Genomic DNA, 13,065 nt, shown 5'->3' with positions numbered 1-13,065 from the left:
TTTGAATTTCACCTTTAAAACAAAAAGCATTGAAGTAGGCCTATTGTTTGAATTACTCTCCTCCATTAAGTACATGAATCTTTACCCCTCCAGGCTATGTTCATTTGCATTTTATCTCTGCCACTCTTCCACACTTTTATTTCACTCTTGACCCTGTTTCTAGGAGATGTGCGAGTAAGAAGTCGGGCAGGATTTGAAACAGAGAGAAGAGGTTCTCATCCATACATTGATTTCCGTATTTTTCACTGTAAGTATTTAAAAGCAGATAAATTACAGATAAACAAAGGCTTCCATCAATTTTAACTACTGAGCCTCTAAAGTAAAGTTAGCAGCTCTTATAGCAAGACTATTTTTTAATACTTCTTAGGAAAATCTTTCATTCTAGCTCATTACCAAAAATGGAAGAGGAAAATCTTCACTGCTAAATATTAAAAAAAAAAAAAAATTAAACTCATTTAGTTTAGATTTGAATCCATATGGAAATGAAGACGTATCTTCTAAACAGCTACTGATGTGTGTGCTGTGTGCTTACTTGGCAGACACAATCAGCTGAGGAAAATACTTTTCTGTTTTTGTAAAGCACTAGAAAGGCCCTGTCCAAGATGATGCTTGAACAGAATTACAGTAATATCAATATTCTTCACCTCATCATAATGAATTAACATTTACATCTACTCAAGTTCGTAGCTAGGACTTAAATTTTTGGACAGAGACAGATCTTAAATAAAAATTAAAGTTTTAGGAGAAAGTGGCAGCCTAAATTTTTTGATTGTGTGTTTGAGGAATCTTTTGTTTTTTTTCAGAAATGTTACAAGAAGAATATTTTTGTAGAGAAAAAAGTAAAATTATCCATCTATATTGTTACAACTAAATTTGTCAGTAGTTGTGGTAATACAAAGTTTCACCACCACCAAACCAATATGCAGCAAAAGTGCAGGGGATCTGAGTCTTAATTAAATTATGCCAATAATTAAGGTATTAAGTGTCATAAATTATATATACCAGCATTGTATCAGCACTATTCCAAGTATTCTGAGTGCAATGGAGAGATTTAGTAAAGCCGATTTCATGGTAGTAAGTGTGGTTGTTGTAATTACCTTATGAATAAAAATGAGTGGCAGAAACTGGTCTTATACTCTGATCTTAACTGAAGTTATTATTTTTAAAAGTAGATAATTTCTAAAACTCTTAAACTCTTAGTTTAATTCAAAATTTCATAAAAATAGGTGAGAAAACAAAGTTTGAAGAGTGTGCTATGTAGATTTTTTTTCAATAAAGAGGATAAGAGTTTCATCTCAAGTCCTGATTGAGTATAATAAATTCTCTGAAGAAATAGCATGCAATTTATGAAGTACATAATTGTCTTTTTGTGTATATATATGTGTGGCATTTCATGCTGATACAGGAAAATACTAACAGAAATATTAAAATAACTGCCTGTTAAAGGGCAGTCAACATGTGATATTATTGCTGTTTTCAGATTAACTGTTTTTCTATGGTCCTCATCACAATCTTTATTTCCATCCTGATGATTGTGCATCAGGCAGATCATGACTAGTCTGGAAAAGGACTTTCACACCCTTTCTCCTTGCCCCTACTTGTTGAGACACAGCCACCAGCTTTTAGCAACACCACCTGCGGTGTCTAATGACAGCAAAAAATATTGCTAGGAGGCCCAAAAAATTCGTTGGCTTTAACTTCCCTCTCAAGTCAGTTGCTCTGTTAGTTTTCAGAGCTGTCATATTACAGTCAGTTTTTTTGCACTTCAGGATTGTAGCTTGTTGAAGAGGTGCTCTTTGACTTTCAGGCTCCTGCCACATTGTGGAGCTTCTTTCAATGTCAGGAATTCAGCACAATCTCTCACCATGTCAGTAGGCTATCTAGTAATTTACATAAATGTTGGATTCTTTTTTATCCATAAAATGTTTTCTTTTTCTCTCTGCAATGCTAATTTTGTCGTGATTAGTGTTTCCTTAATTGTTTTAAGTCAAAGAGTAATGCACTATGAGACTGCCAGTAGAGAGAAGTTGCAGGAATCAGACTTGACCTAATTTTTAGGATATTCTCCCTGCCCGTTCCCCTGCCCTCTCCTGGTTACTTCAGAAGGAGTTATTTTGCCACATAGAGGTACATGACTGAAAAATATTCACCCATTCGAGCAATAACATGTGAGAGGAGTCAGTTAGCTCTTCTTTCCTTGGGGCAGGTACTGAACTGGAAAGGGTCTCTTCTGCAGCTGAAGCAGACTAAACCATCTGAATGTTGCCTTTTTTTCCCCCTCCCCACCACAGCTGTATCCTGAACATCAGTAATGCATGGACATGCTTCCTCCATTGTGTTTGTGTAGTTTCACTGTAACTTTCTTGTACTATCCACTGGCTATATTCTGTGGTTCTAAATGTTTTGCAATGATCATTGCTTATGTGTTTTGCAGAGGACTTCTATAGTTGCTGTCAGTCACAGTGCTGAAGCAGTAGTGCTGTTCTGTGTTTTGCTTAGCTAACTTTGATTGTTCAGCATTGTTTTCTTTTTCTGTCAGTGATGTTTTGAGAAGAGGTTGAATATTTCACAGGAGGGGTAGCTAATAATATGCTGACCAGTCTCTTCTCTAAGATTTATTGATAGGCTCTTAACCCAGTATTTTACTGATAGGTTGGAAGAATAGTGAATTTTAAATGCATTACTTTGCTTCATAACACTATTTGAACTTGCAGTTTCAACTAGTGTTGCAGAAGTAAAGTTTGTCAGCACTTATTTCTAATTCCCAGAATTCTGTAATTGATACATGAATATTCAAGTTTCTAACCTGTCTAGAGGTATTCTCAATAGTGACTTATAGGAAGTTTGATTTTAGGAAGATGGTTGGAAAAATGTTGTTGTTAGGACAGTGGAATGGGAGTTATATCTGAGGATTATTAAATGCAGGATTTCACTGACGATTAAGCTAACTTTGTTTGATGGTAGTTTTCCTTCTAGATTATCTGTTATTCCAGAAGTCTCCTTTTTATAGGTAATTGTGGGAACTACCAAGAAGAATAGCTTAATAAACAAATTTTTGTTTCAGCAGCACTGCTTCCTGGTATGGGAATGGGGAAAGTCAGGATTATATTCTTCTTGTTGGTTGGCAGTTGGTTAATGTTATCAGTTTATTGTGTTCTGTTGGTTATGCCTGTGTGGGACCATGGGCATAACGTCAAGATGGCATCCTAAATCCACCATTTTTGGAAAGGAGAAAGCAGCCACACAACTTTCTTCCTCTGAATTCACTGTTGCACAGTAAAATGCATACACTGTAATGTTTTATTGAATTGACTGTAGACCACTTGATCCACTTTTCACTCTGTGAGCAACAAGAAGGAAGTTTTGCAGTTCACTGTGAGAATGTAGCATGTACTGTTTGGTCTTCAGGGAAGTTATTGAAAAAGTGATTGCAGTGGTTATGATCACCCTTACTGTCTTCTGGTTTGCAAATAGGCTATGGTTTACATGAATACTTCAAAATTTTCTTTACATTACTTGAGACTTCATAGACAGTAATTCAGTCTTCAGTGTTGTCAGAATATGTTGATAAAAGCTAATGTGAAACAAAATCTTTGGTGGAGGAATTGGTAAGTGACAAAATAAAAATATTCCTTTTTTTCAGAAATAGTAAACCAGCAATAAAGTTGTAGGCTTTGTTTTCTTGCTATTGAGAGGTTGTAAATAATGTCTATTTTTTTACTTATGTATGTATGTATACGCACTACACGAAATTTTGATTTTTGGAGGTGTTCCTAGCATGCACAAAGAAAGGCATATATAATATGCTCTAATCACTCTGTTTCTTCTGAAAAAAAACACCCCAAACAGTGAGTGTGCACAGTGATATGTACAGTATGTTATAATGAGGAAGTGAAGCCAAAATGAATAAAGATCAAATGAATAATTAAGATAACAGAAAAAAAATATTGAGAAATGTCGTATGCAGATACAGCTGAAATTAATGATTTTAAGCTTCCTTTTAGGAAAAGGTTGTTGGATATAGTCTGGAGGAACCAGATAGAAAAATAAATACTTTGGTTTTGCAGAGAAGAAACATGATTTTCTTCTTGTTTCTCCTGTTGTGCCTGGCCTAGAATAAATAAGATCTTGTCAAAAAAGGTTTTTAGAATTCTCTTGTGCCAGTCTCATCTGAGCATGCTTCTATGGGGAGATGATGATGTTGCCAACACACGGGACTCTGTTTTGTGTTTTATAGATAACCAAATCTGTCGCATCTGTGAGTTAAAATAGCTTAGAAGGAAGAGGTTTTGAATTAATCAGTGTGTGTTTGGTAACATTCAGGAATGCTCAATTTTGAAGAAAACAGTTGCTTGCATACAGTGTAATGGTACAGTAAAGACTTAATTGAGACTTAGATGATTTTTCTCCTTAGGTGTGTATGGAGCCTTTTTAGGGAGAAATGGAAAGAAAGGAAGTGATATTTTTATAGGTGATGGATAAATCTAATTCTCTTCCTTGAGAGTGCAAATACATGATGAAATTTCAGAGTTTACGTTTATTATACAGCCTTCAGACTGTTTACTTGGAAACTACCATTTGTAGAACATATTATAAGCTATTCTGAGATCTGGCAAAAATGTCAGCATGTGCTGTTTCAAGGATGTTTTTAACTTCCTGGTTCTTAGCTCATGAACCATTTGAAAATGTTTACCTTGAACAGTGAATTTAGACTTCCCTTGGTTGAGAAGCCAGAATTCAAAGAAGAGACAAGAGTGCAAATCCAAATTGATTGCCTGAAACAATTTGAAAAATCCTTGTGTAGCAGCAGCTAATGATGCTTTTGGTGATACCATCTAGAGACTGAGATAAATTAAGCAGAGTCCAGATTAATTTCAATGCCCTTTTTTCTTTCAAGAAAAGAGAGGGATTACCTATTTGGTTATGTTTAACAGTAATTGTCTATCTTGTTCAGCAGTCTACTGTGAAGAAGGGTGAGTTTCACAGTGAGTAAAGTAATGCAGGAAGATATAGGTGATCTTAGCTTTGTTGTCTTTTGAAAATACCATCACTGAGGAATAAAAAGCTTGTACTTGAGAGATTACTTCAAAAGCTGACTTTCTGTGAATGATGCAATTCTGAATTTGTCTCCTAATTATTCACAGTCCAGATTGTGGAACACAATTTATTTGAACAATGTGAGAGAAATTTTGACTTTGATTTAATTTGGAGAATGCAGTTAGACTAGGGGAAATCACAGAAAATGCTCCAAATACACTTGTATTGGCTAAATGAAGGGGGAGCTTGAAGTGAAATTAGTTGAGGACGATTTAGGGATAAAAAGTTCTCATTGAGAATATAGAGCAGGTTTGTGTTTTTCCTTTTGTTATTCTAGATGTTTGTTTTACCTACAGTTTCTTCTTCCCAAGCTACTGTAGAACAGTATGTATGCTCTGGAGTCTTGCACAGATAGAGGCCACTCTGTATTTCATTGCTGGTTTAAGTTTGACCATAGAAGAAGACAGAGATACATTCTATTTTTTTCCTCATTTCTTTTGAACCTCTCTAATGTGTTCTTTCTCTAAGTACCTTATTTGGAAAGGCTTTTTTTTTTTTTTTGCATGCTGGACAATTTGGTAGAAAATATGTGCGAATTCTTTTCTTTCATCTCTGCTCCCAGTGTGACTTTCTATATGATGGTACTGACCATCATATAGACTGGTAAAGGAAATTCATTTTCTGTTAACCATGATGGGTTACTTTTCAATTCTTCTTTTATTTCTGGTGATGAAAAATAGACAAAAAAAGATGAGTTGAGAGTTCTGTCATTCATTTATTGTAGAACTGAAGATTTCTAGGATAGCGATGAGAGGTGGGTTTTTCTGGGAAGACAGCAAGAAAATGATTTGGCAATGATCTGAAATATATTATCCTTTTGGGAAAAGAGTTTGGAACCATTATATGTCATGTTCTTCAGGAGGATCAGTATGTTGATTAACATGGCATAACCCATTTTGTAAAAAGCTGTGTTTGTATATATTTTGTATATTTGTGTTCTGATGATGTTCCTCTAAATATTTAGCTTAAGCAAGATTTCTTAGTTCACAGTATGCTGTTGTGAATTGCTGATTTGCCGTGCTCAATGAGTGGATTAGGGTTAAAAAATCCCCAAAAACACTGCGCAGGATTGCTGGGCTTATGATTCAGTAAGCTGGTATGGAAAGACTGCCTTGTATGTAGTTTCCTAGTCCTGAGATTATTGCAAAATGTTACTCATTCGAGCACAGAAATGGCAGTGTTTAATTCACTTAATTTTGTATCTTTCCTGAGGTATTTTCAGAAATTCTAAGACGAGCCAAAATTCAAAACTGATAAATTAGTAAAGTCCTGTAGATACCTTTTTCATTATTTTCTTAACACTTCTGCTGCTGTGTAATGATTTACAGTGCCACTGGAGAACTGGCACTTACTTCATACTGAAGTAATCTAATCCCTTCACTTTGAGCAAATTCCCTCAAATTAGCTCTGCTTCGAGCAGAGGATTGGACTAGAGGACGTTCAGAAGTCTCTTCTGTCCCTTCCCACCTAAATTATTCTGTGGCTGTGTGCTTTGCTAAGGCAGTGAGATCCTTTTGCTCTGTAAGATCCTCCAGGAAAAGTTGTCTTTGGTGGAGGTGATGCCTAGCAGTTCCCCTCCATCAGGGAGCATCTGATGGAAACCACTAGAGATTTTAAGAGAGTTGTGGTACTGCTAGACTTTATTGAAACTTAATTTGTTTTTTCTGATTCCACTAAGAAGACGCTTGCAAAGCCATGTTTATTTCATTAATCCTTAACCCACATCATATTTTTCAGCAGTCATTATTATTTGGAAAATAATGGAAAATATTTGGAATATAAAAAAATATTGATGAATGTGTGTGTAGTTATATATTGTACATTAAAACCAAAACAGTGTGGCTTAATTTTTTTTAAGAAGAAGAAGTGTAGTGCCCTACAATGATGCTAAATATGTCTTCTAAGTGGTTCTAAGAAAGACAGGAAGTATAATGAGAATTTAGACCCCAATAGTTAAATTAGTCTTTTTATGTAACTTTAAAATCCTTACTAAAATTAAATCTTCCAAATGAAGTAATAGTTTTATATAATACTTGAATGCTGAATGTCATAAAAATATTTTAAAATTCAAACCATTAGTGGTTAAGATACAGGAGAGTTAAATAGCAGGACTTAATTAAAAAAAAAAAACAAAAACCACAAACATTCATGGATCTGATATAGTGCATTTCTTAATGGTTTGATGGGAATAGATGTGGAATTAGAATGCTTATAGGTCCCTCTAGTGGTGTGAAATGCTACATCATACTTCCAAATTATTCATAAATTGAAAATTATTTCTATCCTGGAATGATGGATCTTTAGAAAGGTGCATTCTTAGATGGTTTTAATTGTCATGTAAAATGGAATATTTCTTTTCAACAAATTACAGGTGATGTGTCAGGTTTAATGATAGTATCTGCTATGTAGAACTGTTAAATGTGCAGTTGGGTTAATACGGAAAATTTGTGAGAGATCAGTTAAAAAAAGATAATTCCTTCATACTTTTGGGGGAAAAGCCCCCTCTGGTGGGCCTTGCTCACCTCGAAGTTCATTTTTACATTCAAGCATAGGAAGGATCACATACTCGAATACTTTTTTTTTCCTTAATTTTTTTTTTTTTTGTGGCAGTGATACCCAAGATCCTCAGTTATGCTCTTTGTATTGGTGTGTAGCAAAGCTCAGTGCTTTTTGTAATGGATAGTTTTCTATCTGCCTTTTAGGCTGTAGCAAGGAAGAAATGGAGGTAAAGTTCTTATAGCTGGATAGCCTTGTTTTAACCAGATTGCTGTCAGAGGGTGTAAGTCTGTGTTATAAGAAAATTGAAGTATATTGCTAGGATTTAAGGTTCCATTAATAATTAAACTGAATCATAATTGTCATTCTTCCTTTTGTGGACTGTCCTTAATACACAAAAGATAGAATAATTTTGATACTAAAACCATCAGTATATTGTGATCTTTTAAGTGATTGTCACTTGTCTTTACTTAGTTTTTTTATATTGGCATGAGAAAAATAAATATTTAATACCCCTGTGAAATGTGCTAAAACATTTTATTTTAGGTTTTCCTGAAGTTGAAAGATTGGGAGTGGGAAGAGATTAAAATTAGTGTCTCAGAATACAGATGAAATCTGTTGCATGAAGGCGACTTGTGTTATTTTGTTGCTATATATGCATCACATTAGCAAAATAACTGATATTAATAACCAGAAATACTTATTTTTCTTTACTTTAGAGAAAGGATTTTGTTACTATAGCAGCATCTCACTTAAGATGCTTAGAAACAAGAATATAACCATTTTAATCAAACAAACAAAAAGCCCCAAAACCTATGAGTGATACTTTGGGTGATAACTCCAATTTACAAAGGAATGGCAAGACGAATGTCATAGGACAGCTGCAGTTGTGTAGGCACCAAGGCCTACAGTTTGCCTTCTGGTTCCTTGCATCAAAAGCACTTCTCAATGCTGTAGTGTCCTTCTTAATATGCCCATCATCTCAACTTTGCTTTCGTTCTCTTTCAGTTCATAAGGCTGTAAATGTCAAATTTATTTTATTGTTCTAATTTGTCCTTAAACTGTCCTTGTGAGCAAATAGTCAATATTGGATATTAGAAGGGCATTTGGCACACTGAAGGCTCCAAATGAAAGGAAAGGTGTTTGGGCTGGGAGATGTTTTTGCAGCATGCTTGTTCATGAGCAAATGCAGTGCACTCTTCATTCTTCACTGTCTTCTTTCCATGATCTATACATTACTGAACCTTGGTTTGCTAGGGTATCTGAAATTAGCATCTCTTTTCATGACTCGTGATAGAAGAGGGGAGGTTGTCATTCTCATATTAATCACGCATCTAAAGAGAATGAACGTGACAGGAGAGAAATGCCAAGTTTCCATTGCACAACTGTATCATTCATTTTACCAGTCTTTTCCATTAACAGGCCTTAGCTGATCTGCCAAAACCACAAAGCACTTGGTTTTTGTATCCTTAATAATAATTTATCTGTGAGGGAAAGGAAAAGGCAGGCACAGTAGCTATCAGTGTTCCTGCAGTTGGAGAACATATCTTCCCTCACCCCCTTCCTTGAAAGCCAGCTATTTTCTGTTTCAACCTCCCCTTTAAATTAATAACCTGTCAAACGTCTGCATCTGACTTGCTTATTCTGCGTTGTCCTGGAGTAAATGTTTAACTTTTAAAGAGAGACATTTAGTTTTTGGGCTGGTGTAGTCCCACAAATCAGGTGCTCTGGAGCTGCAGGGGGATGGCAAGGCTCACAATCTCTTTTCTAATTTGGAAGTTATTCTGATAATTTCAGATCTAGAGGATAAAGACATTTATTTAGTCAAGGTGTTATTACCTAGCTTGGGCTATCCATGTGCAGTAACTAACAGCTCGAAGGGAAGTTCAAAGCCCAGCCCATGGGGAGGAACAGCTCCAGGCCCCACCAACAAGCAGGGTGCAGCCCTCTGGAAAGTGACTTGGCACAAAAGGAACTGGGCCTCCTGGTGGGCACCAAGTTAAACATGAGCCAGCCATTCTCTTTTTCTGCAGAGAAACCAAGTGATATCCTTGGCTGCATCAGGAGGAATGTTGCCAGCAGGTTGAGGGGGGTGATACCTCTCCTATGTGCAGCACTGGAGTGGCCTCACCTGGAGTCTCAGTCTGGGCTCCCCAGTAAGAGAGAGACATGGGCATACCAGAGAGAGTCCAGCAAAGGATGAGGAAGATTAAAGGGCTGATGAGAAAAGGCTGAGAAAGCTGGAACCGTTCAGCTTACAGAGAAGGCTCAAGGGGAAACTTCTCAATGTATGCAAATACCTGAAGGAAAAGTGCAAAGGAGATAGAGCCAGGCTCTTTTCAGTGTTGCCCAGTGTGAGGACCAGAGGCAATAGGCACAAACTGATGCACATCAGGAAGCACTTTTTCACTATGAGGCTGGTTGACCAAGTGTTGACACAACCGGAGAGGTTGTGGAGTCTGCATCCTTGGAGATGGAAGCCTCTGGGAGATGGTTCTGGGCAGTGTGGTTTAGGTCACTTGGCTTGAGGAGAGGAGTTTGACCAGATGCACCTCATCTGGTATTTTCCTCCCTCACCAGTGCTGTGATTCTGTAATAAGCAGCATTGCTGCTAGGAAAGCTGGAATAATGTAGGCTTTGCTTTTTTCCTTTTAACAAGGTGTAGAAAAACTGGGGCTAAGTAGTAGTGGTTTATGAGCTATGCAAAGTGGTGATAATTTAGGGAGTAAAAACATATTTGTAAGATGAATAAGTGTCAATAACGTATTGTGAAGAGAGTGATGGTTCAGCTTCACAGAAAACCAAGTAACTCATTTGCCTCTGTACCTCTATCATCATCAGAAAAAATCCTGAAGCAAGAAGACGTGCAACCCCTTCTAAATGACTTTGAATGCAAGTATAGGTGGAACACAGGCCTGTATTTCCAAATTATTGCATTTCTGTGTTCTGTTGTGTACTTTGCTGCCAGAAGCGGCTGTTTTTCTTGTAGTACCTACAGTGTACTATTCCCTCCAAGATTAACGGGTGGTACTTGTGACTGTGAGACTTGATTCGTAGCATGACAACAAAACCAAGTTTTTGTTAACTGTAGCTCTGTAGAAGACCACTTGAGAACAAGAAAATTATCTATGTTTCCAGAAAAGTGCTCATATTTCCTGCTTTAAATATGTTTTTTTTTAATAGAGATTTGGTGAAGTTTCTGGTTTTTGTGTGTGACTTTGTAGATATTTTAGATAATTTTATAACCCAAATAATAACCATTTTATATTATTTTATTTTTAACCCAATAATTTCTATTTTGAAATTTGGCTATGAAGGAATTGGATCAAGAGTGAGGGAGAGAAACTTTTTACCTGTAGCATACACTGCATTAGCAGCAGCAGCTGTATTGCTTCTGTTTTGCAGGCTGGTAGTGCTCAGACTGTAACCTCATGGTCACAAATGTGCTTAGAAATATTGGTAGAGTAATGTAGCATGACAGAATCTATTTATTTTCCTGCTGTACCCATGATTGTTGCTTTATAAGCAACCTTTATCATATGTAGTACATCTGTTTACTTAATAAAAAACCCCTGGGATATATTATAGATACCAATGTCTTCAGGGGAAGAGCCCTTGGCCTTGAGAATGATAGCTGGAAGAAGGACACTGCATGTGGAGATGTCTGTGTTAGCCCTGAACTTCAGTGTCTTGATGGAGTGTTTCAGGCATGTCTGGAAGAACATTCAGTTGTGTCAGTTTAATCTCTGTTAACACAGATGATTGATAGGGAATGGTGCTGTGTTTCTTTAGATACTCTATGATCATGCCACTGTCAGCTCTTTTAGAGAGTTTTATTAGTGTATTTTGGGAATTAATATATTAATTTAACGTTTATATATTAATGAACTAGCATAGAACAGGAAGTAAGCTGGAACTTCTGCAAGGAGAAGAATTTAAATGGATAAAGATTTATGTTATGTAGAATTAAGCTGCTGTCACTAGGGATCACTGAGGCTTTTAGTTCAGATTGTCAATAAGGCCACATCTTCCTGTGGACATTTTAGAATGACTTTAAGAATAAAACTTGTAACTCCTTATTTCACCAACTTCAAATATGTCTCATTTTTGGAAGGACAAGAAGTCTGTGCTACAGAGTTGTGATAATGTGTTTTTTGATGATCTGCATTTTTGAAAAAGCACGTTGGCATTGACTTCCTTACTTAATACCTCTTTTTAAAATTTTATTCTTTAACATGAGTAATTCAGGCAGGTTGAGTGAATATCAAGATTATTGGCTTCCTGTTGGTTATATAAAACTGCTATTGAGGGCACTGTTGAAAAGAAAGAAAATGCTGAGTTTGGCCTAAGGTATTTCAAAATGAGAATGTCTGGCTTGCCACAAAGGAACTGTGGCTCTGTGTAGTTTCATGCTGGGATTTCTTAAACACTTCAGGCATATCACATGGAACTAGACATAAACTAGTATCGGTCGTTTGTGTAAATCAGTTAACCTAATAAAAGTAAAGCAAAATATTTGGATTAATCTTTGAAAAGAGTCTGAAATAATTTTCTGGTTGTGTTTTCACCATACTGGGAAACAGAATTAGATATGCTGTGAACGTAAATGTCATAATTGTTTGGCAGAAGAGTGTAGTTACTTGCAAAAGCACCAAAATTACTTGAGTGTGTTTAAAACTTGAGTATAGTAGAATTATGAAATTTTCTGAGCTCTGAACTGTGTAAAAGTATTTTATACTTGCTCAAAGCCTACTTGTATCTCCTGTATCAACACTCAGTTTCTGATACTCTCCTGCTGGTGTACATGTCATCTTAGGTGATGTGTTAGTGACATGGATTGGATGTGTTTCCACGACACCAATTTTCCAAAAAGAATTTGTTTGCAGTACTGTGTGTGTTTTTAAACAATATCCATAGTATTTTTGTCCTTTCAATAACAGACTTCCTTAAAAAGATCAGTTGCAGCTATGATTCAAGTATTTGTTTTTCTTCACAGGATGCTCACACAGAACATATTTTTTTTCTAATCCATGGCTCTGTATGTAGTATTAATAAAAATAACTGTATTTGTGCTGAAATGTTTGATACTCAAAAAATTGCATAATCCTTATACCAAACTTCCCTGATCACTTGTCTTTTTGATAAAGGTTTTTTAGAGAGAGTGTTTATTTTCTTGTTTTTTGTAGCAAATTCTGAAATCGAAGTCTCTGTGTCTGCAAGAAATGTGAGAAGGTTGCTTAGTTTCCAGCGATACCTGAGATCTTCCCGTTTTTTCCGTGGTATCACTGTTCCAAATTCTTCAAACATTTTAGATGATGATTATAATGGACAAGCAAAGGTTCGTTGCTTGATTCTTATTTCTTAAAGTATGTTTTTCTAAATGCTTGCTGTATCACATATAGCTATATCACATACTAAAAGTGCAACCAAACACCAATTTTAAGCATATTTCTTTATGTATGCATGTATTTT

At 35.9% G+C, this 13,065-nt stretch overlaps 1 protein-coding gene across 7 annotated transcripts in view; it reads left to right on the top strand.

Moving 5' to 3' along the window:
* The window catches only part of PDE7A (phosphodiesterase 7A), a 76,079-nt gene that overhangs the window by 47,016 nt on the left and 15,998 nt on the right, over positions 1 to 13,065 (top strand). For 5 of the 7 annotated variants that reach the window (XM_041412581.1, XM_041412583.1, XM_041412580.1 and 2 more), the window contains 2 exons: positions 164 to 247; positions 12,780 to 12,931. In XM_041412581.1, the coding sequence (XP_041268515.1) occupies positions 164 to 247; positions 12,780 to 12,931 (236 nt within the window). The remainder of the gene's footprint in view (positions 1 to 163; positions 248 to 12,779; positions 12,932 to 13,065) is intronic. The other 2 variants (XM_041412585.1, XM_041412587.1) reach the window with 1 other exon arrangement.

This window comes from Onychostruthus taczanowskii, unplaced genomic scaffold (assembly GCF_017590055.1).
Source record: "Onychostruthus taczanowskii isolate IOZ18803 unplaced genomic scaffold, ASM1759005v1 scaffold4, whole genome shotgun sequence".
In the NCBI taxonomy this organism is placed as follows: domain Eukaryota; kingdom Metazoa; phylum Chordata; class Aves; order Passeriformes; family Passeridae; genus Onychostruthus; species Onychostruthus taczanowskii.
This window is presented reverse-complemented; position numbering and strand designations above follow the sequence as displayed.